A 24,000-nucleotide genomic window follows, 5' to 3' on the forward strand; every position below is an offset into this window, starting at 1 on the left:
GGCCTGTGGCCTTGGCAAGCCGAGGAGAACCAACCTAGAACCCCCCAGAGCAGCAGCACCGAGAGCAGGAGCTTAGGACAGGGAGGGAGAGCTGGAGGGGCAGGGCTGGTGAAGGAGGGCCTGCATGAAGAGAAGGCCTCCCAAGAACTCTCTAAAAATTGTGTGGGCTGCCTTGTGAAGGACCATGGAGGTGTCCAAACACAGCCCAGATGACTACTTCTCATAGATGCAGCTGAACTTGGCATGGAATCAGGTAATGCATCCAGTGCACCTGGGTACCAATCAAAGCTCAACATTTTCTACAAAGGCCCCCAGAAGAAGGAAGGAGAGCAGCAGTAAGGGAATGAAGCCCCCATCACAGGAAAAGAAAAGAAAATGAGGTCTTGGTAAGAACAATTCAGTGGGAAATGTAGTCTGAATCAGAGCTTGTGAAACTCGTGCATGCGTGAGAAGGCCCCGGAGGGCAAGTTGATACAGAGGTTGCTGGGCTGCTCCCTCAGAATTGCTTCAGTGGGTTTGAAGTAGGACTCAAGAATGGGCCACACTTTCGGAACCCTGGGGCTAAGTTAGTGATTCTTAGTCCTGGATGTGCATTAAGATTCCCTGGGCAGTGCTGTCCGGGAGATTCTAATGCTCAGGCAGCTGAAAGCCACTGGGCTGGACAATTATGAGGATCCTTCCATCTGGGATTCTGTGGTTCTTGGACTTCTCAAAGAAGGGCAGCAAAGGCCTGAGCTGGGCAGAGAGACTTTGAGCTCCCTCCAGCCCGGGCCCTCCTCTGCTTGAAAGAGCTTCCCTGGGGGCTTGAGGCAGGATCGTGGTAATGCCTGACCGCCCTTCCTAACCCAGAGAGATGCCAAACACAGGAAGACTGGCAGTCAGTTTGAAGAAGGAAAGGTCAGAGCAAGACTTACCTCAAAACCAGGAATATGGTGGATGGCCGGCTGGAGTGAAGAAAAGAGAGCTCTGGTCATGTGCTTGTCACCTAAGGCCCCCATCACCCTCATGACACTCATGGACTATGTCACTGATCAGACAGACCATGGTTTGCAGCCTCTATTCCTTGGGGGTAGAAGGGATGCTAGGTTGGCACTGTGCCCGTCCCTCCAGACACTTCACCCAGAGCAGCCCTACTCCTATTCAGTCTACATATTGCGGTTCACATCATACAAAGAGGAAGTTTGAAGGTATAGCTCCAACCCAAACCTCTCATTTTACAGCAGGGGAGTGGCTGGCCCAGGGCCATGAGGCTAGGTCATGGTGAAGCCAGCACTGCAATGGGGATCCTGCCCTTGCCTGTCCCTGGAGTCCCTCACATTGTGGCAATTAAGGCTCCCTTAATCAGACCACAGAGGTCCTCCTCCCAGAAACCACATCAGGATATGACCCAAGGAAGATTAAATCCAGTGACCAGAGGCCTCAGACATTCCTGATCCCCAACTTTCTATTCCGATGTTAGATGGTGTCCTGACTTAGGGTTCAGAAAATGGGCCTCAGCAGGAGGCCTGGCTTCAGAAGAGGCGTTCCAGGTTCCCACAGAGGGTTGGCCCCCACCCCACCCCTGCCATGCACCTCCTGCCTGGGCCTCCTGGATCTGGATACAGACCAGCCTCACCTTCTCTCTCTGGATGAGCTCAAAAGAGGCCAGCAGCTCCCCCGATGGCTGGCTGCCCCTCGTCAGTGGGAACCAGGCCAGCCGGGGCATACGTTCCAGACTCGGTTGACAGATGCAGCGACCCATAAACTCGTCTGCACCCTAGACCAAGCGTAGAGAGACAAGAATCAGCATCCCTTACCCAGGGCTCTGGGGAGCCTCAGAGAGATCAGGTCTACATGTGCCTTCTGAACTAGAAAGGGCCTTGGTAGTCAAGGCACCCCCTCCCACAGAATGGTGAATTCTGCTCTCCTTAGCAGGACTCAAGGACAAAACAAGCTGTGAGCCGCCTGTGGTGACTGTCACTAGGTTTGAATTCCCATCATGGTCGGGAAGTCCCTCTGGACAGTTAAACACTGTCCAACTAGTGTTTGCCCTGCTATAATTTAATCAGCGCTGAGACTATTGGAGACCAGAGAGACAGCCTCCTGGCATTTCTCTAATGCACTCAGCAGTACAGTGTTTGCAGTTCCAGGGACTTCTGTATCTCCTGCTCATTTCACCCTTAAATTCCCCCCCACTTTGCAAATGGGGAAACTGTGATCACGTTCATCAAATTAAATGAGCCTGGACAAAATGATGTTTTCATTAAGGAAGGTGCCTTTTCTTCAGGCACCTTCCTTGACTCCCTGCTGCCCAAAAGACAGGTCCGTCATACTGGATGCAGGGGCAAGCCCCCTCAGGGCTCCGGCAGCCTGCAGCTCGTACCGCTGCCCTCCCGCCCTGTTCTGCACTTGCACTCAGTCCTGCCGAGTCCCCCTGAGAAGTGCCAGCCCTGCCGCCTGCCTCCCTCCTGCTCCAAAGGTGCCAGGGCCTGTGCCCTTCTCCAAACAGTCTCACAGGGACTCTTCTTCCGGTTGCTCATTCCTCCCCATGGTACCAGCTTTTCCTTCCAACGCTGGACCCCCAGCCCAGGCCCACCTTACCCATGGCCAGCTGCCCCTGCCATCTGGTGAGGCATATAGACAGCAGCACCTTCCCCCACCCCTGTTCACCACACCCACCCAGGGAACCTGACGTCTGGTCAGGGCAACTCTTACTGACAATGTCTTCCAAACCCAGCCCCTCCCCTTTCATCCCACCGCCACCTCCAGCACAGGCCGGGCCTCTTTGCTGTGCGCCCAGTGGACCTCTTCCAGCAGCATCCAGCCTCCTCTTCGGAAAATGCTGCCCTGACGTCATCACTCTCCTGCTCCCCTGGCCTCATACTCCCTTCTCCTCCTTCCAGGCCTCTGGCTCGTGCCAACACCCCAACCCCACATTTCCTCCAGGGCCTGGGTCTTTCCCAAAGGCTTCCCTTTTCCTTTCATTCCAGCCCATAGCACTCTCTCCCTCCTGGGAGTCTCCTAGAGCTGCTCTGTCCAATACAGGAGCACCAGCCACCTGCAGCTATTTAAATTTTAATTTTACTTCGTCAAAATGAAATAAAATTTACAATTTCATTTCTCAGCTGCACCCGTCCCATTTCCAGTGCTGTGCAGCCTCGTGCAGCTAGAGGCTCCCTTTTGGGACAGCACAGCCCTAGAGCTCGCCTGTCACCACAGGAGGTCCTGTGGGACAGTTGTGGTAAGAGGCCCTGCCTGTGGCACAGAGCTGGGAGGCACTCGGGGACCCGTGCTCTCACATGGAGGATTCTCCACTGTGTGGGTGTCTCGGCTCCCACCTAAACAGGGAACCCCAAGTGAAGGGCCACTCAGCCAGAAACGCAAGTGTTTGATGTACATTTAAGGATTCCACGCAGCTCCTCGATGAGAAGAAGGGACAGGCCTGGGATCACACAGGCAAGGCAGAGGCAGAGAAAACCCAAGCCCCTGACCCACAACCAAGCGCCTTTTCCGGATATGTTCCCTTTCACTGACGAGCAATGTCTGCTGTGGGAATGGCATCTGTGCTAGCAATCCATTTTTAAGGACTCTAAAATAGTTTTAATTGTTCTAGGGCCCGCAGGGTTAGGGAAGCACTCATCTGGCTGGGCAGCCACGAGTCCCTGGAGACCCCACCTTTGCACATGGTCCCTCCCTGTGAGGGGACGAGGCAGGAGCTGGGCAGACTCACATAAGTGTCATGGTCATACAGCTCCACCACGATGCTGGGCGGCTGCTCAGCAACTGTGGCCGGCTCGCCGAAGATCTCGATCTCGTAGAAGATGAGCGTCTGGTCCCAGGTGGGGTTAAGGGTGTTCTTCACCACCACCGTCTTCTGGCTCTGGTGCAGGAAGGAGACGATGGCATAGGGATCTGCATGGGCCGGAGATGGGGAAGGGAGACAGGACACAGCAGGTACCATGAGAGATGTCTGCTCCAGAGCCATGTGGGGCCACAAAGCTGGAGCAGGTCTGTGGCTGCCATTCTGGAGCAAAAACATTCATGCTGGGATGCATCTTCCCTATGGGGCTCTCCTAGCCCCACCATGAGGCCAGCTGGGGGCCACAGTGGGGACATGGAACCTGGGTCCTGGCAAATGGGCACAAGATCCAGAGAGCATCCCCTTTTGTGCCGCTTCCTGAGCTGTGGCTGCTGGAAGCAAGGTCCAGCTGGGGGAAGTGAGTGCCTGTATGGTCTATTCATTTATTCATTCATTCATCCAACAAGCATTTAGTGAGTGCCTTCTTTATGCCAGGCTAGGGGCTAGGTGCTAGGGGCTGAGAATACAATTTGAACTAAATATAAAATATCCACACAAGCTAATGTAAAATTACAATTTGGGTCAGAGCCTTGAAGAATAGACACAAAATGCAGTGAAATGTGTTAGGGAGGGATCTGGCTTCCTTGAGGAAATGGGAGCAGAGCAGAGCTGCTGGTGTCTGTGAGCTCTGGGATGCCACCAGACTGACGTGTCTAGGTCTGCATTTCAGCAAGCTCACTCTGGCTGCCACATGGAGAACAGACTGGAGGGAGCATGAGGTCTAGGGAGACCAGTTCTGAGGCCACTGCAGTGGTCCAGGGAGGAACGATGGTGGCTTAGATGGGTGTGGGGTGTTAAAGGGAAGTACACAGACTCAGCAGCTATTTAGCAGTAGGGGTGTGAGAGAAACCCAAAGGCCCCCGCAGCTCCCTGCTGCCCCCAAACTCCTTTCCAGCCTGCCAGCCTTGGCCACGCCAGCCTGGGACCCAGCCACAAGTCATCCCCTCTACCTTGTCCCAAAGGCAACTTGGTGTCACTAAAGCAGACTCTAGGGCAGTGGTTCTCAAATGTGAGCATACTGCAGAATCATCTGGACAGCTCATTCAGGCTGCTGGGCACTGCCCCCAGAGACTTGGATTCAGCAGGGCCGGGGTGGGCCGGAGAATGTGCATTTCTAACAAGTTTCTAAAAGTGATGCTCAGGCTGCCTTCTGGGACCACATTTTGGAAACCAATGCAGGAGAGGGACTGAGTGCATATAACTTGGGAGAGGAACACAGGGCTTGGAGGAGGGGATTCCCTTCAGCTTCTCCTAATGGGATGTCACCTTGAGGGCTGAACCCAGTGCCCAACCATGCACTCAATACCCTTGGCACCCTACTCCATCCTGCAATGGCCTGTGCCCTCTGAGCCCCACAGTCCAGCCCTAGCACTGCCATTCACTCCCCATGTGACCTCAAGAGGGCCTCAGTGGCCTCAGAGGTCATGGCTTCTGTGTCGCTGGCCTCAGACGGATGCAGGTTCAAACACAACCCAGGGGCTGGGATGGGGAGACAGGGCTTCCGCACAAAGGGGAGAAGAGCAAGACAGGCTCCCTGGCCACAAGAAGACCAAATGGGACACCATGGCCACTGCACAGGTGGCAGAGAGAGGGGCTGGCAAGGAGTGACCAGGAAAGAGGTGGGAAGGTTGGGGTGGGCAATGGCAGGAAACCCATCAAGGGATGGAGAGAGCAGGGTCCAAGGTTGTGCCTGTTGCCCAAAGAGCTGGTTTTAAGAGCAGGAGGTATCTAAGTTAACAGGCGGACTCAGCCATGGCCACCCACTGGCTGAGCAATGCTGGGTCTGGTTAATAGAAGGCAGCCACCAGCCTGGGATCAGCCTGACAGCCATCAGGCACGAATCATGGAGGACTTCCTGCAGGAAAATGGTTTTGAGCCTGATTCTGTGGAACAGAAGAGGGCAATGGAAGGCCCTTGGCAGGGGAAGGAGCCAGAGAGAACTGCCCACCCCCACCTGGTGGGAGCCTCCCTGGCATGGGGCTCCCCTTTCCATGCACTGGATCTGGTAGGGCTGGCCCTGAGCCCTTTCCGTCCTGCCCCTGGCAGGGCCCAGCGGCATCTGTGCGTTTAATGAAACCGTCTGGCTGTGATACCATCAGCTCCAAGCTCGGCAGAGAACCTCTCCAGGTTCCAGTAAGGAAAGGAGGGCGCGTTCCGATAAATAAAACCATATTAGAGAGCCAGCGAAAAAGCCCCTTTTGTTCCCGCCCCGCCCCGTGCTTCCCTACGCTTTATTTTTATAAGCGTGCGGGCCCCAGACCGACCGCGTTTACACAAAGATCACAATTGCACATTGTAGCGGCTGTGCATGCTGTATTGGTGTTGGCAGCACCCCCCACGCTGGCCCCCGAGCAGGCTGACTCCTTCCAGCAGCCCCATCAGCCCAGGCAATGAGCTCAGCGCTGGGGGGAGAACGGAGAGGGGGTGGCTTTCAAACAAAAATCACCCAGACCTACACACGTGCCCCACCCGCCCATGGGAGGAAAAAACACACAACAAAGGCATTGTAAAGAGCAGGCCTGGAGGCCTGGGGCCTCAGACACTGGGCTACTGTGTGCAGGGGCCTGGCCTCTCCCTGCATGGGACCCCACCCCTCAAAAAAAAAAAAAAAGGAAAAAGGGGAGTAGGGGTGTTGCTAGAGCAAGGTGGTCAGATGAAGGACAGCCAGACACACTCACAGACAAATCCCTCTTCCAGGAAAGCTAAGAGGAGGGAGAGGCAGATTCCCAAAAAGCGGTGGAAGGGAAGGTGAGGGGCTGGGTTTTGCGCATGCATCACAGCATAGGGCTCTCCCCAGGGCCACACCCACAAGCCATATGCATCGCGCAGCGTGCCCTAGCTGAGGCAAGCACTTTGGATTGCAGCTCTGAGGACCACGGCTGCCCCAGGGAGGATCCAGCCATGAGCACACGAGGATTCTACCTCACTGCATCACCACAAGGGAGTCAGGGACCCGTCACCAGGCCCCAGGCAGACGATTCCTTAGCTGGATCCAGAGCCCTGCACCAGGCTGTTCGGGCTGAGCCCTGCTGCTCAGACCTTCCTGGAGCTCTGGGGAGGACCTTCTGCATTCACAATACACTAAGCTTTCCTCCTCGGCCTTCCCACCAACCACTCAGACCACCAGGGTCGGGGACAGAGTGGGAAGTATCACCCCATTTTTCCGAAAAGGGAGCTTTCCCCAGGACGACTAAGTCACTCGGCCATGATCGTATGTACTAGACCCCCTGACTCCTAGTACAGTGCTCCTTCCACCATGCCACCTCATAGGAAAGGGCCCTTAAGAGAGGGTGGGATCAACTGCCAATAATCAAGGCAATGCAGATTAAAACTAGACTCCAGCAATATTTTTCCTATAAAATTAAGAAAAATTGTTCAAAATTATAAAAAGCCAGTATGGGCAAAGAGTTGATGAAATAGGTACTCTCCTTTATTGCTGGAAGCAATTCAACAACCCTTCAGAAAAGCAATTGGGCACTATGCCCTGAAAAACATAAAACCATTTATACCCTTTTCCCATATTCCTGGGAGTCATCCAGATTCACCAAAAAGCTAGATGTATGTACAAAGATGTTCACTCTTGCGTTACTTGTATGCATCATTCATTCACTATACAATTATTGATTGGCTACCCTGTGGGAGGTTAGCACAGTGCTAGGAATAGGAAGATGAATGAGACGTAATCCAGGCTCTTAAGAGTGTGACTACTGGTTGGAAATTGTAACCTAAACGGGTATAATACAAGGTGATGTGCTACTTAATAGTGGAGTATACAGGGGAAGGGGTGAGGAGCGCCTGATGTTGCCTGCTGGCATCAAGTCAGGCTTCCTAAAGCAGGTCTCAAGGATGAGGAGGTAGGCCATGCAGACCAAGGCAAAGGGGGCATTTCAGGCGCAAGCATGGCACGGGTAAACACACCAAAGATTTTAGGCACTTGGGGAGCAGCAAGCCATTGGTCTGGCTGAGGGGATGAAGGGAGCACCAGGGCAGTGGGGACAGAGGAGGCAGGAGGGGAGGAGGGGCAGATCACAAATGGTCCTGGATTCCTGCTGAGCAATTTGGACTGAATCCTGTAGATCAGTATTTCTCAAAATGTGTTCTTTGAGTGGTGGGTTCTCTGGGGAGCTAATGAGTGCTTAAACAGATTAAACAGGCTCCTTCCCTGCAGCCGCCTCAGAGCCTCTCATATGCCACTGTGCATTGTAAATCTCGAAGCGTGCAGTGTTTCCCAGTCTCTCTTACTCAGGAACCCTTTTTAAGTGGAGCATTTCACAAGCCTCCAATGTACTTTGGAAAACACCTCCTTAAGCTCGTCTGGTGGATTGCCCCAGCCAGAGCCAACCTTAACAAAAAGCTGTGCTTAAAAAGGGGTTGGGAAGGAAGACTGGAGGTCAGACTTGGGAAACCCAAAAGCAAGAAACCCCCAGCACCACCCAGGACTGAGTCTGAATCTGAGGGAAACTAAGGCACCGGCCATCAAGACGTGGCCCCAGCTGTGGGCAGCTCTGGCTCATCAGACCTCACTGCGGCCTGGTCTGGCAGGACCATCCCACAGGATCACCTACCTGGCCCACCGCTGTGACCTTACCTGGAGCTGTAAGGCCAGCAAAGAGGGCACAGGACCTTCTAATTTCTTGAGAGGTACTCACCCCTGTAAATTAACAAATGATGTGGCATCTGGTCTATCAGCCATCTCTCATTGGCTTGGTTAGCCAAGTTGGACCCCCTGAGCCCAGTGACCTGGGAGGCCCTCAAAGAGGGATTTCTGGGCCCCTCCTAAGCTGAGGGCCATCCCTTGGAATGTGGTGACCTCATGATAGAGCTGCCTGAGGGTCTTCCATCTGGGCGGGCAGCTCTATAAACAGAGCTTATGATCCCTCCAACCACAACAGCAGTTCTTAGCTGGCAGAGGGGGCCAAACTGACACCTTCCTCCCTGGTTCCCCGTGAGACATGCCAATCTACAATGAAGAGTAACTCAGCTCAGGCTACCATTCAGGGAAGCAATGCTACCCACTCCACACCAAAGGGGTGGGCACGACGGAGCTAGGTGTGGTGTTGGTGATGTGTTCTAAGTCCTCTCAAGTCATAGCTTTTCATTTCAAAGCAAACCCAGTACATACAACAGATGTTCACAAAGCAGTGGCAACCCCATCCCAACAACAAAAAGAAGTCATTGAACTGGCCAGGCACGGTGGCTCACGCCTGTAATCCTAGCACTCCGGGAGGCCGAGGTGGGTGAATCACCTGAGGTCAGGAGTTCAAGACCAGCCTGGCCAACATGGGGAAATCCCGTCTCTACTAATACAAAAAAACTAGCCGGGCATGGTGGGGGGTGCCTGTAATCCCAGCTACTTGGGAGGCTGAGGCAGGAGAATTGCTTGAACCTGGGAGGCAGAGGTTGCAGTGAGCCAAGATAGCGCCATTGCACTCCAGCCTGGGCAACAAGAATGAAACTCTGTCTCAAAAAAAAAAAAAAAAAGTCACTGAATTAAGTATCACTTTATGTTTTTTATGACTAATTGCTGCACAGGGCACACACATTAATAAACACACAAGCACACACCACAGATGCCCTTCCACTGGTCCAGAGAATTGATATCCCAGCCATACACTCAAACCCCACCCAAGGTGCAACCCTCAGGCCATCTGGATGGCAATAGCTCTAGGAGAGCCTCCCTCTCCCAAGTTCAATATTATTCAACAAGTGTTTTCTGGGCAACCCCTGCCTATCTCCTCAAATATTCGACCAGGGAGAAGGAGCGGCCATGGCCGCAATGTCCAGGCAGCCCCGAGACCCATCATATAGAGAGAAGCAAAGAGCACAGCAGAGGGCTATAGGAGCCCCCGGGGAAAGGCCCAGAGAGCCACAGGTCAGAGGCACTGGGAGCGTGGCTCGAGGAGGGCCCTCTCTGCCCCAGACACCCGGCAGGCAGCTGGAAGCTGCATCAGCGACAGACACTGTGCCAGGCCCTCTGTTGGCCCTAGACATTCCGGATTCACACATGAGTTTCCTCAGAGAAATGCCAGCCGGTGGCCGTGCACCGCCTCCGGCCGCCAGCCGCCCCAGGGTCAGTTCCAGGGGAGAAATTGCTTTGGTTTAGGGTTTGGGAGTGAAAATAAACACTCTGGGTTTTATAGGTTCACCCATGTTGGCTGCTGTTTTCCTTTCCAGCAGCTGCTCAATCGGGCCTTTCATTCAGAAGCCAGTGGCCTCTGAGGAAGCCCTGGGCAGTGCCCTCAAAGCTCAAGGGATGTTTATTTGGGGGAGGGGGTGGGGCCAGGATGGAAAGTGTGACGTCTCCGCAGACCAGTGCCACTGCCCTACCAATGCCGTCTCCAGAGGGGAGCATATGCTCCCAGCCCTGGGCCCTTGGAGGAGTTCCCTCCCCTCTCTGCAGGGTCCTCGGCCCGCAGGGCCCACAGAGGACAAGGGGGCTTCTGCCTGGGCCCCACCTGGCCACCCCCCTCTCACAAACCTGCTCCCAGCACCCTCACCTCTCACACCCTTCCAGGAAGGGAGGGGAAGCAAGGCTATAAACTCGTCCATGTCCTTTTTCTCAGAGTAAGTTCTAATCGTCAGACTCCTGGACACGTTTCCCAGGACAAGTTAGCCACTACAGATGCTTATCTGGCCTGGGCCTGTCAATTCTGGCGGGCTGCTGCTGTATACACTTGCAGAGGGAGCTCTCAGGACCCTGGCCCCAAAGCAAAACGGGGTAGAACTTCCTCATCCACCCCGCACCTGGCTGCACAGAGCTGGACGATGGGCCACTGAGGGCCACAGCTGCTGGAGAGGAGGACGCAGAGTGGACCCCATATCGGGGAGGAGAGTGGACCAGCAAGGAAGCCGGCAGATGGCCATCAGCTGCAGAGCCATGCTGTGACCAGGAAGTCACTCCCATGGAACTCAGTTCTACTCAACCAAACAGCAGGCACTCAGACAGTGATAGCCTTGGGTTCCCTTCCAAGCTCTGTCACTTGGTAGCTATTTTAATGCAAGCATTTAGTTAACCTATCCGAGTCTCTGTTTCTTCACCTATAAAATGGGGATGTTGACCACCTACTTCACGGGACAATTGTAAGGGTTACATGAAATAATGTCAGCAAAATGCCTGGGCACATAGTGAGCACTCAGCAAGTGTTTGTTCTTTAGCCATCAAGTGCTGCAGGTTCAAAGGTAAGACAAGACCCTTTCCTGGGGGAGCTCATGGTCAGAGAAGGAAGGAGGTGGCAGAGATAGACCACTGTTGATCTGTACAGAGGGGAAGGCCTCTGAGGGAGCTGCTGGTGAGGAACTGGCCAAGTGCTGAGGAAGGAGCAACCAGCTTGGCTTGGGAAAGTCAGAGGGCAGCTGGGCTGGGTCTTGAAGGATAACTAGGAGTTTGCTGGTTAGAAATAGGGAGCAAACGCGTTCTAGACAGAGAGAGCACTGAGTGCAAAGGCCAGGCGTGGGCAATGTGGACAGAGTTGGTGGGGCTGGAGCTACTGGATAGAGGGCAATGAGCAAAAGGTGAACCAGGTGAGGACCACAGGGTCAGATCACAAGGGACTTGTCTGCTATGCTGAAGAGTTGGAGGTTATCTGTCAGTGTCTATACTTGAAATCAGGGGAGGGATGTGACCAGGTGTGTCTGGGGCAGTGCGGAAGGTGCCAGGGAGATCAGGAGATAACCAGAATGACCTAGATACAAAGGGGCAAGACCAGTGTCAGATGGCAGTGTGACATTAAAGAGGAGGGAACAGATCTGAGAGGGATTCAGGAGGTAGAATCCTCAGGACTGGGTGACTGAGAATTTCCAGCCTGGGTTAACAGATAGCTGCCAACCCCAGGGCCACAGCAGGAAATGCAGAGGCAGCCTGGATCTGGGTGGGGGGAGCTGGGGAGCAAGGTGACATGGAGGTTTGCACAGGATGAACTGAGGTGAGTGAAGGTGGAGAAGTTGGGGGACCCCAGTGCCCAGAGAGAGGACACAGACATGACTTCTTGGAGCATCAGCCTTATAGGGCAATGAAGCATCAAGGAGGAGCAGGTCAGGGAGGAGGCTGCAGGGACCCTCCAGAGACTGGCAGCTAGAGCCAAGGCCAGAGGGGCTTTCAGGAAAGACGGGAGAGTCAGCGAAGCCTGATCCTACCAAGGAGTCCAGCAGGCCATGGACAAGAGTTTGCTGCACCTGACGACCAAGAAGCCACAGGACCCTGGTGACAGCAACCACCTCCATGCAAACAGCACCCCTTGTTGCCCGAAAGCCAGATGTCTCCATTCCCAGCTCTCAGCCCACAGTCTCTGACTCTCCTGCCTCTCTCCCACCTACCAGAAAAAGAGTCCTTGTCCATCGCAGCCAGGTCCCGGGCCTGGTACATGTAGCAGCGTAGATGGTAGCGGTTCCCATCTTCACCAAGGGAAAAAATAGAGGTGCCAGAGTGAGTAGCTGGGGTGGTTAAGAGCTGGGGCTCGGGGGGAGGTGGAGTCTGTCCCTAGAAAGGGCAGCAGACAGAGGGGCTGAACGAGGGAAACCACGCAGGCCACTGTGCGAGGTCAGGAGAATAGACCACAGCTTGAAAGCGGACACCTGACTAATTAGCGTGTCCTTGGGCCACGCTAGGGCTGGGGAGAAGAGGTAGAGGAAGAGGGGAGGAGGGAAGGCCAAATAGACAATGGGAGCAGCCACAGAGCACAGGGCCTTAAATGCCTGATCTCAGATTTGAGTGGGTGGACACACCACACAGACAGGCACGGACACGTGCGCGCGCACACACACACATACACACAGCACTGACCCACCAAAAAGCACACAGACTCAGCTCCCCAGAGCCCCACATACACATCTGATCATATAACTCCATCCAAACAGAAGCATAAGCTGACACACCCCTATCACCCCATAGAGGCCTCAAAGCCTCACTTACAGTCGAATATGCAGGAAATCGTGGGTCTGTTCACACCAAAGCTCAAGGTGGAGACGGACATGGAATCTTCACTCTTGTCATCCATCACGCCGCCCTGGAGACAGGAAGCTGGTTATGGCAGATTCTGCCCCCAGGCCTGGGGGTGGCAGGGAGACTAGCCCAGAGAGGTAGATCCCCAGGGCCAGGAGATCTCTCCGCTGCTGAAAGCTGAGCCATCAGCCTCTAATTTCATTCTGGGGAGCTCATCCTCTCCTAAAAAATCACCAGACTCCACTGTCAAAGCACCAAAGGACTGTAGGAAATTCTTCTCCCTCTCTAGTGAAGACCAGATGAGCCAGAATGGAATTTTTAGTTGTTCCAGGCAAAGAGATTAGAAGGAATGACTCGAAGGGGCTCTCCAGGGGAGAATCAAACGGGGATCTGCCCACTAGGGACAAGTCCAGCGGAATCGAAATGTGGAGGTTCCAGGCCAGCATCTCTGGGTCCCCATCTCTGCCACCCCCTGCTAACATCGAGCTGGGTCCCAAGCTCTGGAGGAAGCTGCACCACACACCTACCATCTCTCACCAGTTCCCACTCTGCTGAGGGTGAGCAAGGCTCAGGCTGAGGCCAGAGATGGGGACAGGAGTGGGTGGACAGTCAGGCTCGGAAGCCAAGCTGTCTGTTTACTGTGTATCAAGCTAGATGGTCAGCCCTGCCACCTCGCCCTCATTAGCACTGGGCTCCAACCACTGAGCCACAAACCACTTTGGGGAGCACCAAGACCAGACCACTTCCCTGGGCCAGACACCCAGCTCTCCGATGCACTTTCTCAGCCCAGGGCCAGAAGCCCAAGCCACAGCCTACAGAGGGACTGGGGAGAGTCGGGGGCCATTACTAGACACGCCGCGCTGTCTGCTCCCTCTGCACTTGCTCAGATTTCTCCAAGTGCCTCTCTCCTCTCCCTCCTGCCCACTACCCAAATTGTCGCCTGCTCCATTTCAGAGGGGTGGGGTTAAGTAATAAAACAGTCTCTGCTCCACTTCCTTGTTCAGTCCCACATCTCACAAATGTGTAACACCCTTGAAAGAAAACCCTGGCCTCTTCCTCAGACACCCCGTTCATCCCACCCAGGCCCACCCAGAGTGGCCAGTTCCCAGGATTCTTCTGCTGGGCCACCCTGACCTTCACCCTGGAACCATTTCCCAAGAATTTCAACCTCTCCCCAGGCTCTGAAGCTACAAAGCCCCCCAGTGCCTCCAACACAAGACACCACTGCCACTACTGTGCCCCTGCTCTCCAAACCATGCCCACCCTCAAGGCTCAGTCCCAGACCCCCTTGTCCAAGAAGCCTCCCTGGACACCTCTGGCCAGCCCATCCCCAAGCCAAAACCAGCTTCATCACCCTCGGTCACTATGCGGCTCCTTGGCCTGAATCCTTCGGTGGCCTGAAAGGTCCAGTCCAGCCTTCTCCCAGTCAGACCCCCAGTGACCCACCCTATCTTTCCCCATCCAACACCAAGGCTTTCTTCCCCCAAACCCGGCCCTTGGCTTCAGGCAAACCACGCTCCTCAAAGCTGTCCCAGACGCACTCACTCCCATAGCAAGCTTACGCTGTTCCACAGCCAGAGGTGCCATCAACCATCCCAGGCCTCCCCATCTTCAGATCATCTTAGGACACCTAAGCAAAGCCTGCCCTGGTCACTCTGGGTCAACAAAGAATTGCATCCTAAAGGTAGGCTGGGTCTTCCTCTGCTCCCTTGCTGCAAAGGGCCTGCAAAACACACACTTGGGAAAGACTGAGTCCCTCTGTTCTCCCAGGGGACTCTCCAAGGTCCTGCTATCCCTGGGTGGTCTCTGACTTCCACCACAGGACAACCTCATTTCTGTCAGGGAGATGCCCGGACTCTCCTCTTCCTTTGGCCACAACTTCAACATGGGCTCTGAAACCAGATTCCTCTGGCTCCAGTTCTGGCCCTGCCGTTTACTACTGGCTGTGTGACTTTGGGCAAGTTGCTTAACTTCTCTGAATCAATCACTTTATAAATTTGGGATAATTATACAGTATCTATTTTAAAGAGTTGCTTTGATTATTAAAGAAGACAGAGAACATGTAGTTCTTAGCACACTTCCTGGCTCACAGTAAATGCTCAAGAAATGCTAGCTATCAATGACCTTACGAGAGAAGGCACAGGGCTTGGGGAGGGGGCGTGTCATAAACTATAAAGTTTGTCATGTGCTGGAAGTGGTGTTCACATCACTCATATTTGTTCAAAATGATTCCAAGGTATACAAGTGGACATTTCAGTAAGAATCAAGCAAACCAGCAAGGGCCTCTCCCAGTGCCTCCAGGCAGTGGTGGTTTGTACATGGAGTTTCTTTCTCCCTCTCTCGCTCTCTCTCACAGACCCAAAGGTCTGAAATCCTCCCTTGTGAACAGGTATGGAAGCCCTGGGCCCCTGCCAGGAGAGGCGTTTGGCCTGGCCCTGCGGCACTGGCAACCCACTGGAGGGAGCACCAAGCCCAGCAGCGAATGACCACAGAACACCCCTCTGGCTGCAGGGTGTGCAACACCAAACGCAAAGCAAACCTGGGGACCCAGCAGGCCTCTTAGACTTGGGAGGCAGGGACACTAAGGAAAGCTGGTTAGGACGCTGGAAATAGGGCTTGGCCAGCCCCCAGGTGCAACAATGCGTGATGCCTGCATCTCCAGCACCTCCAGCTGCTGGGGCACTGGTAAGGGGTGGGAGCGGTGGGAGTAGGGAGGATAGGGGGTGGACTCAGCTGCAGGCAGGCGGGATGGACTCTGTGGTCTGTCTACCTCAGTCCGGCCGCACACATGTGCCCCACCCACAGGTAGGGGGCTAGGGTGAGCATAGGGAGGGAGGCGCCTCCAGCTCCAGGGCCCCATCCTTCCTCTCTCCCTCCCAGCACCTGCAGGGACCTCCCTGCTCGGGGAGGGCTGCCAGTGCACATCCCCACTCACCTCGCACCTCCTCTAGATGGCCCCCCTCAGCAGGCCCCTGTCAGCACCACTCCCAAGGCCTCTGTCTGAGGTTCTGGCAGCACGTTCTGGGTCTCTGTCCAAGGGCAGGGCCTCCTGCCTGCAATCAGAAGCAGCATCTCCCTCCTTGGGATTTCCACGTGGACCTCACTGAGTCCCTGGCCCTGCAAGTGACTGTTCTGCCGGGGGAGGAACCAACGCTCCCTCTGGGAATGCCTCTCACGCTGCCTGGGTTCCAAAACCTGACCTGGCTCCAGAGGAGGGGCCCAGCCGCATCACACCTGGTCCAGGGGCCTACTGCCCACTCTCACCCCATCTGCCACCCAAGTGCCGACCTTCTCCCTCTACCTCAGGGAGACAGATGGGGATTGTTGGGAAGAAGCATTGCTGGCGGACCAGGGGAGACACACCCCACAGAGCCAGGCTGAGGGAAGCCACTAAGCTCAGTCCCTCTTTGTACCTGATTCACAATCTGGGCAAAATTCCACCCGCACGTCTGGCCAACATCCTTATATCCTCTGGTCTGCTGGCCCCCCCAGGGGAGCCTGGGCTCTCCATACATCCCCATTAGACCCTGGGAGCAGAGGGAAGGCCACCCCTCCCTCCTGGCCTGCTGTGGCCTCTAAATTGAGTCTCTGGCAGTCAGGACACTACAAACCCACAGACCCCCAAACCCCTACACTCCCTACCTGCTCACACCAGCTGGGACACTGAGGTCTCCTTTCTTGCCCCCAGGCCCTTGCCCCATGTGTCCCCTGATGTTTCCGTGCAGTCTCATCATCAAGGTCACCCTGCAAGGATGTGTTGGGCACTCCCTCTTCGCCCTGAATTTCCCCAGCCACTGCACTCACCACTTTACATTGCGAACACCCATCTGCTTGTCCCACTGAGAGCCCAGCCAGGTTCCCAGCATGCACCCATCACCCAGCAGAGCACCTCACAGGCAGCAGGTGCTCAACACATCATTGGTGAACAAGTGAGTGAACTCATGAACAATGGGCACCTGCCTCAGGGAAAGACAACTGTGTCGGCGTTTGTTGGCGTTGAGGAGAGCAGATGACACAGGCCAGCCCGGTGGGGATCTGCCAATGTCATGCCTTCTTGATTTTGAAGTACATTCTGGTTTTCAGGTGTGGACATCAGCGTGGCTCAAGCTTGGGGAATTTCTCTCAAAGCAAGTAACAAAGCCTCTTGAAAACCCAATCTGGGAATTTTGGGGAAGCATCTCCCTCCTGTCAGTCTCTCCTCTGATGTGCCACCCATTTACGAAACACCTACTCTGTGCCAGGCATTGCCCATTCAAGTTGTGAAATGGCTACTGCTGCTCATGTGGCCAGTGACACCTGCCCAAAGAGGTCATCCCTGCCCATCCTGTTGAAAATTGCATTCTAACACACACAGCCTCACACGCACCCACACAGGGCTACTGTGGAAAATGCAGGGCTCTTCAACCTTAGCACTATTGACATTTGGGGCTGGAATATTCTTTGCTATGAGGCTGTCCTGTGCATTGTAGGATGTTTAGAAGCATCCCTGGCCTCTACCTGTTGGATACCAGCAGCATCTCCACTGAGTTATGACCACTAAAAATGTCTCCAGACATTGCCCCATGTCCCCTGTGGCCAGGTTAGGGGGAACCGTGCCCTGTAGAGAACTGGTAGTGAAAACTGAATGAAATGATACCCCACAGTCCTTGGCAGGTACCTGGTTTAACTCTTTCATCTCTCTAGGCTCTTGTTAGATAATACTCCTCCCCTCTGGCCTTCTGTAAATTTCCTGAATTCAAAATCTTCCCTCTGCCACAGGGCCTTTACACAGGGATGTCCTCTCCATTTGGAATGTCTTCTCAAATGAGCTAACTCAGGCTCTTCCTTCGCTGCATCATCTCTGAGGCATGGGCACCTCCTTGGCTGCCCAGCCTTCAGCAGCAGCCCCTAACCAGCCTCTCCTAGCTTCTCCCCTGCATCTACCCTCCACGTATGCAGGCAAGACATACACACTCCTTTATCCCCTGCACCCAGCCCAACATTGGGCATGTAGTGGGCATCCAATGAAGATTTATCACATGCAATCAATCACCAGAATTCCCTCGCCCTAAGCCACATGTGCAGCACCCAGGCCTAAGGTCCCAGGGCAAAGGACAGGCAGGGTGCATCAGACAGCACCTCCTACCTTCAGGAAGCTCAGAGTCGGGTCTGATGTTACTATGGAAAAAGGGAGTAATGTGGACTCACTTACACCCCAGGATGAGGCCATCTGTGGGGTGGGATGGAATGGGGTAGGCCTCTGGAAGCCCCTTCAGGAAGGCTTCCTGGAGGAGGAGAAGGAGGGTGCTGGAACTGGGAGAGCAGCAACAGCACACGGGAGCTTAGACGAAAGGCTTGGCCAGGTGGACAAGGCCAGCACGGGGAGGGCCGCTTTGCCTCTGCTCCCACTCTGAGCCCTGTGCAAGCCAAGCTGCAGGAGAGGCTGATGCCCTGGTTTCTTCACCCCCACTCACACACACACACTCTTGCCCAGCCCCAGGGCCAGGCCCAGGGCATTGGGTTTCCCACAGTCACATTCCTGCCTTGATAGCTCATGCCACCGCAACTCCCAGGCTGGGGCTGGCAGCCACGTGGTCTGTGGCCACGCACTCCATCTTGGGCTAGCTGTGTAAGGGATCTTGCTGCTCGTCCAGGGGACTGGGTGGCCTCCAACCCGCTGCTGCCCGGCTGGAAGCCACGGCTCCCTGGAGGAGCCTGAGCATAGGAATATGAGGAACTCTCTGCCTCCCAGAACCACAGGGCTCCCCCAGGGGTCCCCAGAGCCAATGGCCAAACTCACCTGAGTCTGCCAACGACTAATATCCAAGGACCACAGCCGGGAGGAGATAGTCAGGTTCTGGGGAAACACAGCCTACAAAGGGGACTCCTCAACCCACCTAAATCAGATCAGTACCAAGATCGAGCCCACCAGCATGTCTGAGATTCCTTCTGCACCACGGGGTGTCTGTGCCCCCTGTCTGCAGACCCTCTGTTTGCAATGGTGCCTTGCTCTAAACAGGGCCTAGAGTTCTGGCTCAGGATATATAAAGTGGAGACAGCAAGGTGACAGAAGGGCCAGAGCAGGGGTGGACACAGCAACAAGTCACAGGCTAAGCAGTAGGCTTCCTGGGGCTGAGCAGGCAGGGGAAAGCCCCACAGTGGCCAGAAAGGAAACATCTCAGGGGCCACCAGGGAGGCCACAGAGACCTTCCCTGCCCCAGCAGAGTCAAGCAGATGGGTATGGACCAGCTGGAGGCTGGCTACCCTCCTTCACTTTATGGGGAGGACTCAACTCCTACACAGGATGGGCCTGAAGAGCACCTGTGGCAGGGCTGTTGGAAGGGGCACTACTGTTGGGGGCCATCCCCTATCTCTTATGTAAAAGGGGCCGGGGGCCCCTGACAGCAGCAGGTGCTGGAGTGAGCATGTGTGGTTCACAAGAGCAGATTATATTTTCAGGAATTCTGCAAGCCAGTTTTTAAACACAGCCATTAGTGAAAATTAAATCATATACATTTACCACTAAAGAAACTATATTTAAAAACTCAAGGTGATAAATACTTGAAATCATTCTAATTTCTTTTCTTTTCTTTTCTTTTTTTGGAGATGGAGTCTTGCTCTGTCACCCAAGCTGGAGTGCAGTGGCGCAATCACAGCTCACTGCAGCCTTAACCTCCCTGGGTTCAAGCAATCCTCCCACCTCAGCATCCCAAAGTGCTGAGATTACAGGCGTGAGCCACCACGCCTGGCCCATTCTAATTCTTGTACTACCTTTTCCCGTTATCTCTGCTCCTGAGGCTGCTTCCGTCTCATGTATCTGCGATGGAAATATTATGTATCAGCGTGCTACTGCCCGTCTCTTCCCAGCTCTGTGTTCAGTGGTGCCACATTGCTAGCTTGAAATTGGTCATGGCAGGAACAGCTACACCATGGAAATCAGCAAATGCTACAAACCAGGGCTGGGGATTGTTTTGTTTTGTTTTGGAGACCTGGTTGTTAAACATTGACCAGCACAGTTCTAGGGTGACCTTCCAGGTCTTCACCATCTTCCCTCTCTTCACTATGGGCTTTGCTGGGACATCCAAATGCCAACACGATGATGTAGTGTACACTACCACAAACCCTGCGCAACCCAACCATTATCCATAAAATTTTTCACAATATTCATGGGAGGAAACACAGCTAAACAATTACGACTTGGCTTCTCGGTTGCCTCAGTTTGCTTAAGTGTAAAATGAAATGGGAGTGCTGACAGACCCTATCTCCTAGAATTGCTGGAAGGGTTAAATGAGATACTATGTGGACAAGACAGAAGGCAATGGCTGGCCCATGGTACATGCCCTAGAACAGAGGTTGACAGACCTTGTCTATAAAGGGCCAAGTACTAACTACTTTTGACTTTCTGGGCCATAGGGTCCCTGCTGCAACTGTTCGGCTGCTGTTGTAACACAAAAGCAGCCACAGGCACTACGTAGGTGAATGAGTACCAGCTGTGTGCCAATAAAGCTTTTTTTTTTTTTTTTTTTTTTTTTGAGACGGAGTCTCCCTCTGTTTCCCAAGTTGGAGTGCAATGGCACGATCACAGTTCACTGCAACCTCTGCCGCCCAGGTTCAAGCGATTCTCCTGCCTCAGCCTCCCGAATAATTTTTGTATTTTTAGCGGAGATGGGGTTTCACCATATTGGCCCAGCTGGTCTCAAACTCCTGACCTCAGGTGATCTGCCTGCCTTGGCCTCTCAAAGTGCTGGGATTACAGGTGTGAGCCACCGGCCAATAAAGCCTTATTTACAAAAGCAAGCAGAGGGCCAGATTTGGCCTGTGGGGCATAGTTTGCCGACCCCTGCTCCATAAGGGGAGGTTATTATTTTTGTTGTGATTTTAGCATTCCCACCTGATAAGCAAGAAAACTGGGGCCCAGAGAGGTTAAGGTCTTCCCTGGGGCTACACAGCAAATTAGCTGGCAGAACCTGGGGTCCCCCTGCCCACTCTCAAGACTCTTCCCAGGCTCCTACTACCCCATCAGAGCTCAAAGCACCTGAGCAAAGTTCCGGAGCTGGAGATGGTTGAATGCCAAGTCAGGGCTGTGGGGAACCCAGGGCCCACTTCATTTCCCTGGCTGCTCCAGCCTCAGTTTGCAGGGAAACCCCACACAGGCCAGGAGCCCAGGCCAAAGGAGGGGAACCCTTTAAAAGACAGAATGGAACGCAGGAACACACAGACTCCCTTTCTAATCAGGGCTGATTGCAACCTTAAGTGGAATAGCAGGCGAGAGTGCAACCCCATTTAATTTACAGCTGGAGCCAAGGCTTGGAAGCAGCTGCTAAACTCCTTGCAAAACTACTGGCTGGCCCCTGGGGAGCTGAGGGTGGAATCAGGAAACCTGGAGAATCCACGATGCCACGTGTGGGCTGGCGCGAGCATGTATGCGTGTGTGCTTGTCCCTCTAGGGTTTCCATGTCTCCACATGTGGATGTTGCAGAGAACACTGGAGCAGGTTTCATCCCATGCCAGGGTGCCTTGGTAATTAGGACAACTCTATGGCCCAGTTTGCCTAGAATGGTCCTACTTACGCCTGTTTTTCCAGTGTGATTATTAATAGTGTTCCAGACTGGACAGTAAATTATATGGTCACTCTAGCAATGGCAGATGAAGACCCTCATGCATGTACAATGACCCACATGGGTGATACCCAACACACAAGCCCGACTGTAACACACTCCTCTGCAGCCATGAATCTGGGCGCTGACATTTTGCCTGAGGCACGTGGATATGCAATCGAATCCTCCAGACCTTGGGGTTCAAATCTTGAGCGAGACAGATGCAGGGTCCACACATTTAGAGTTACCCAAATTGTCCCCTACTGTGGGGCAGTAGGAAGAGCAGCGAGGCCTCTGCTTGAGAGGAGATCCAGCCCTCAAGCCGCCCATGCTAGCACAATGCCAGGTATAGAACAGGTGCTCAACTTGAATATTGGAGAAACAGAGTCCAGAGATCCACAGAGCTGCCTTCCAACACCCCAGCCCCGGCCCCAGCCGTAGGCCTTGTTTCCTAATGAGGTAAACCCCTCGCACCTCCCAGGGCCTGCCCTTGCTTACAGTGCCAGCTCTGGGAACCAGGCCTGGGTCCCCTGCCCACAGCATGGCTTCCTTCAGGCACAGAGCCGCCCCTCCCTCCCCATCCACATCTGACCTCCTTTTCAGCCAGCTCAAGTCCCAAATTACTCTTCTCTGGAACCAGCCTTTCCCTGACCCACTTCCCTGCACTTCTGACTCTCAACTGGCCTTGCTCGCCGGCCCAGGCTTGAGCCACCTGTCTCCGAGGGTCCTCTCTACTGCAGTCAGGACACTGGCCTCCACCAACCCTCTGGAGGTTTCCCAGGGTTGGGGCCCGGGGGCCAGCTCCTCTCTAGCTGCCCGACTGCCCTAGGACTGCCAAGCTGCCTGGCTATCAGGTGAGGAGAAGCCTGCCCAGGGCAGAGGCCTCTAGCCAGCAGCATCCAATCCTCCCACCCTGGGACTCCACCACAAAGGGACTCCATGGAGCAGGAGGGACATGATGCCATCATATAAGTGAGGGAATGAAAGCGCCAGATGGGGGTTTGGCTGCTGGTCAGGAGACACCTGGAGAGAGGGGCAGAAGAGCCGCCGCCTGGACCTTGGTTCTAGCACTGACTCGTGCTGTGCTGCTGGACATTCCCACTCAGGCCTCTTCCAGGGCGACATTAGGGCTCGGAGTCGTTCCAGAGCAGCATTGTCCAGTAGACCTCCCCACAGTGATCAAACCGTCAACGGCTGCACTGCCCAATGTGGTAGCCGGCTGCTCGGCAGGTGTGGCTACTGAGCACTGGAAATGTGACCTGTCTGATTGGGGAATCAAATTTTCTTATTCTGATTACTTTAACTGTAAACTTAAGTAGCCACCCATGGCTAGTGGCTACTGTGTGGGAGAGCGCAGCTCTAGAGCCTCAGTCTCCCCAACTATAAAATGGGGCTAATAATAGAATCCAGCCTTCTGGGGTCACTATGAGATGATGCATATAAAGCCTGGTTTTTAGTACATGGTAAAATCAATATTAATAATTCTTATCCTCTATGGGGTCCTGGATCCCCTGGAGAATTGGATAAAACCATGGCCCTTACACCAGATCATACATGCGTGCATGCACATGCACAACTTTGCATCCAATATCAAGATGCTCCTACACCTCCCAAGGCAGGTCAGGCACGCCTTTAGAAAATGAAAGTTTCTTCCAGCAGCAAAAATCTCCAAGACACTGAGCACACGTTGCCAACGTTTCTGTCCCTCCCCTCCCTGCCAGGCCCAGGCATCTCATAGAACCCTTCCCAACACAGGGCCAAGCACAGAGGCAGGGCTTGGAAAAATCCTCGATCATGGAGGGCAGGCCCAGGGCAAGGGCAACAGGATGGATTCTGTGAGCTCATCCCGGCAGCCGTCACCAGAGTTCCCAGAGAGGCCGGTGGCGTCAGGAGGGGGTGACTGGGTGGGAGGCGGCGGTGGTGGCTGCTGTGGCCACAAGGGGTGTGGGGTGGAGAGGGAGGCTGGATGGAACGCGCTATAATAGCGGCTTTGTGCTCTGCTTCCCAGCTCCCTGGGAACGCCAGGAAGATTATGAAACCCGGTGTCTTTGGAAATGCCAGGATATTAGCTGGAAAAAGAATAATACGAAAATAAAATAATGCTCGGGATGGAGACAGCAGACGATTAGCAGACGGAGCCAGGGCCTCCCGCTCCGTGGAAGGAGCCAGGCTTGGCCCCTGCAGAAGGTTTCAGGGAAAGGCTGCCCGTGCTAATGAGCAGACAGGGCCTGCCTTCCAAAAAGACGTCTTCCAGAGGGGAGCTGGCAGGCAAGGCCCAGCTTGCTGGTGGACGTGTGGGTCAGGGAAAAGGTGGCAGGAGGCAAGGGGGCGCCACAGACCTGGTCCAGAACTGTCAGATTACCTGCAAGGCTACCTGGCTTCCACCCACGGTCCTTCCCCAGCCCCTGCAAGGCCTGCCTCCCAACATCCTTCTTCAAGAAGCCTCCCCTCATTAGACACTGCCACTCTGGAATGACTCTTATTCTACCTCCAACACTTCAAAGACACAGATTCTAGGGGTTTATTTGCACTCACATGTGAACATCTCTCTTCTTGATCAGACAGGAGTTCCCCATGAGCCAGGCCTCCACCATCAGATCAGGGGATCATCAGAAGACCACATTTCCCCCACCAAGCAGCAGGGAGAA

The 24,000-nt window shown here is 54.3% G+C and overlaps 1 protein-coding gene across 15 annotated transcripts in view; it reads right to left on the bottom strand.

Annotated features, from left to right (window-relative positions):
- DYSF (dysferlin) overlaps positions 1–24,000 on the bottom strand; it is a 234,630-nt gene that overhangs the window by 86,980 nt on the left and 123,650 nt on the right. For all 15 annotated transcript variants that reach the window (XM_032176991.2, XM_032176986.2, XM_032176988.2 and 12 more), the window contains 5 exons: positions 12,747–12,840; positions 12,152–12,229; positions 3,710–3,891; positions 1,616–1,756; positions 915–944 (listed from right to left, as the gene is read on the bottom strand). In XM_032176991.2, coding sequence (XP_032032882.1) covers positions 915–944; positions 1,616–1,756; positions 3,710–3,891; positions 12,152–12,229; positions 12,747–12,840 — 525 coding nt within the window. The remainder of the gene's footprint in view (positions 1–914; positions 945–1,615; positions 1,757–3,709; positions 3,892–12,151; positions 12,230–12,746; positions 12,841–24,000) is intronic.

This window comes from Hylobates moloch, unplaced genomic scaffold, assembly GCF_009828535.3.
Source record: "Hylobates moloch isolate HMO894 unplaced genomic scaffold, HMol_V3 SCAFFOLD_15, whole genome shotgun sequence".
NCBI lineage: Eukaryota > Metazoa > Chordata > Mammalia > Primates > Hylobatidae > Hylobates > Hylobates moloch.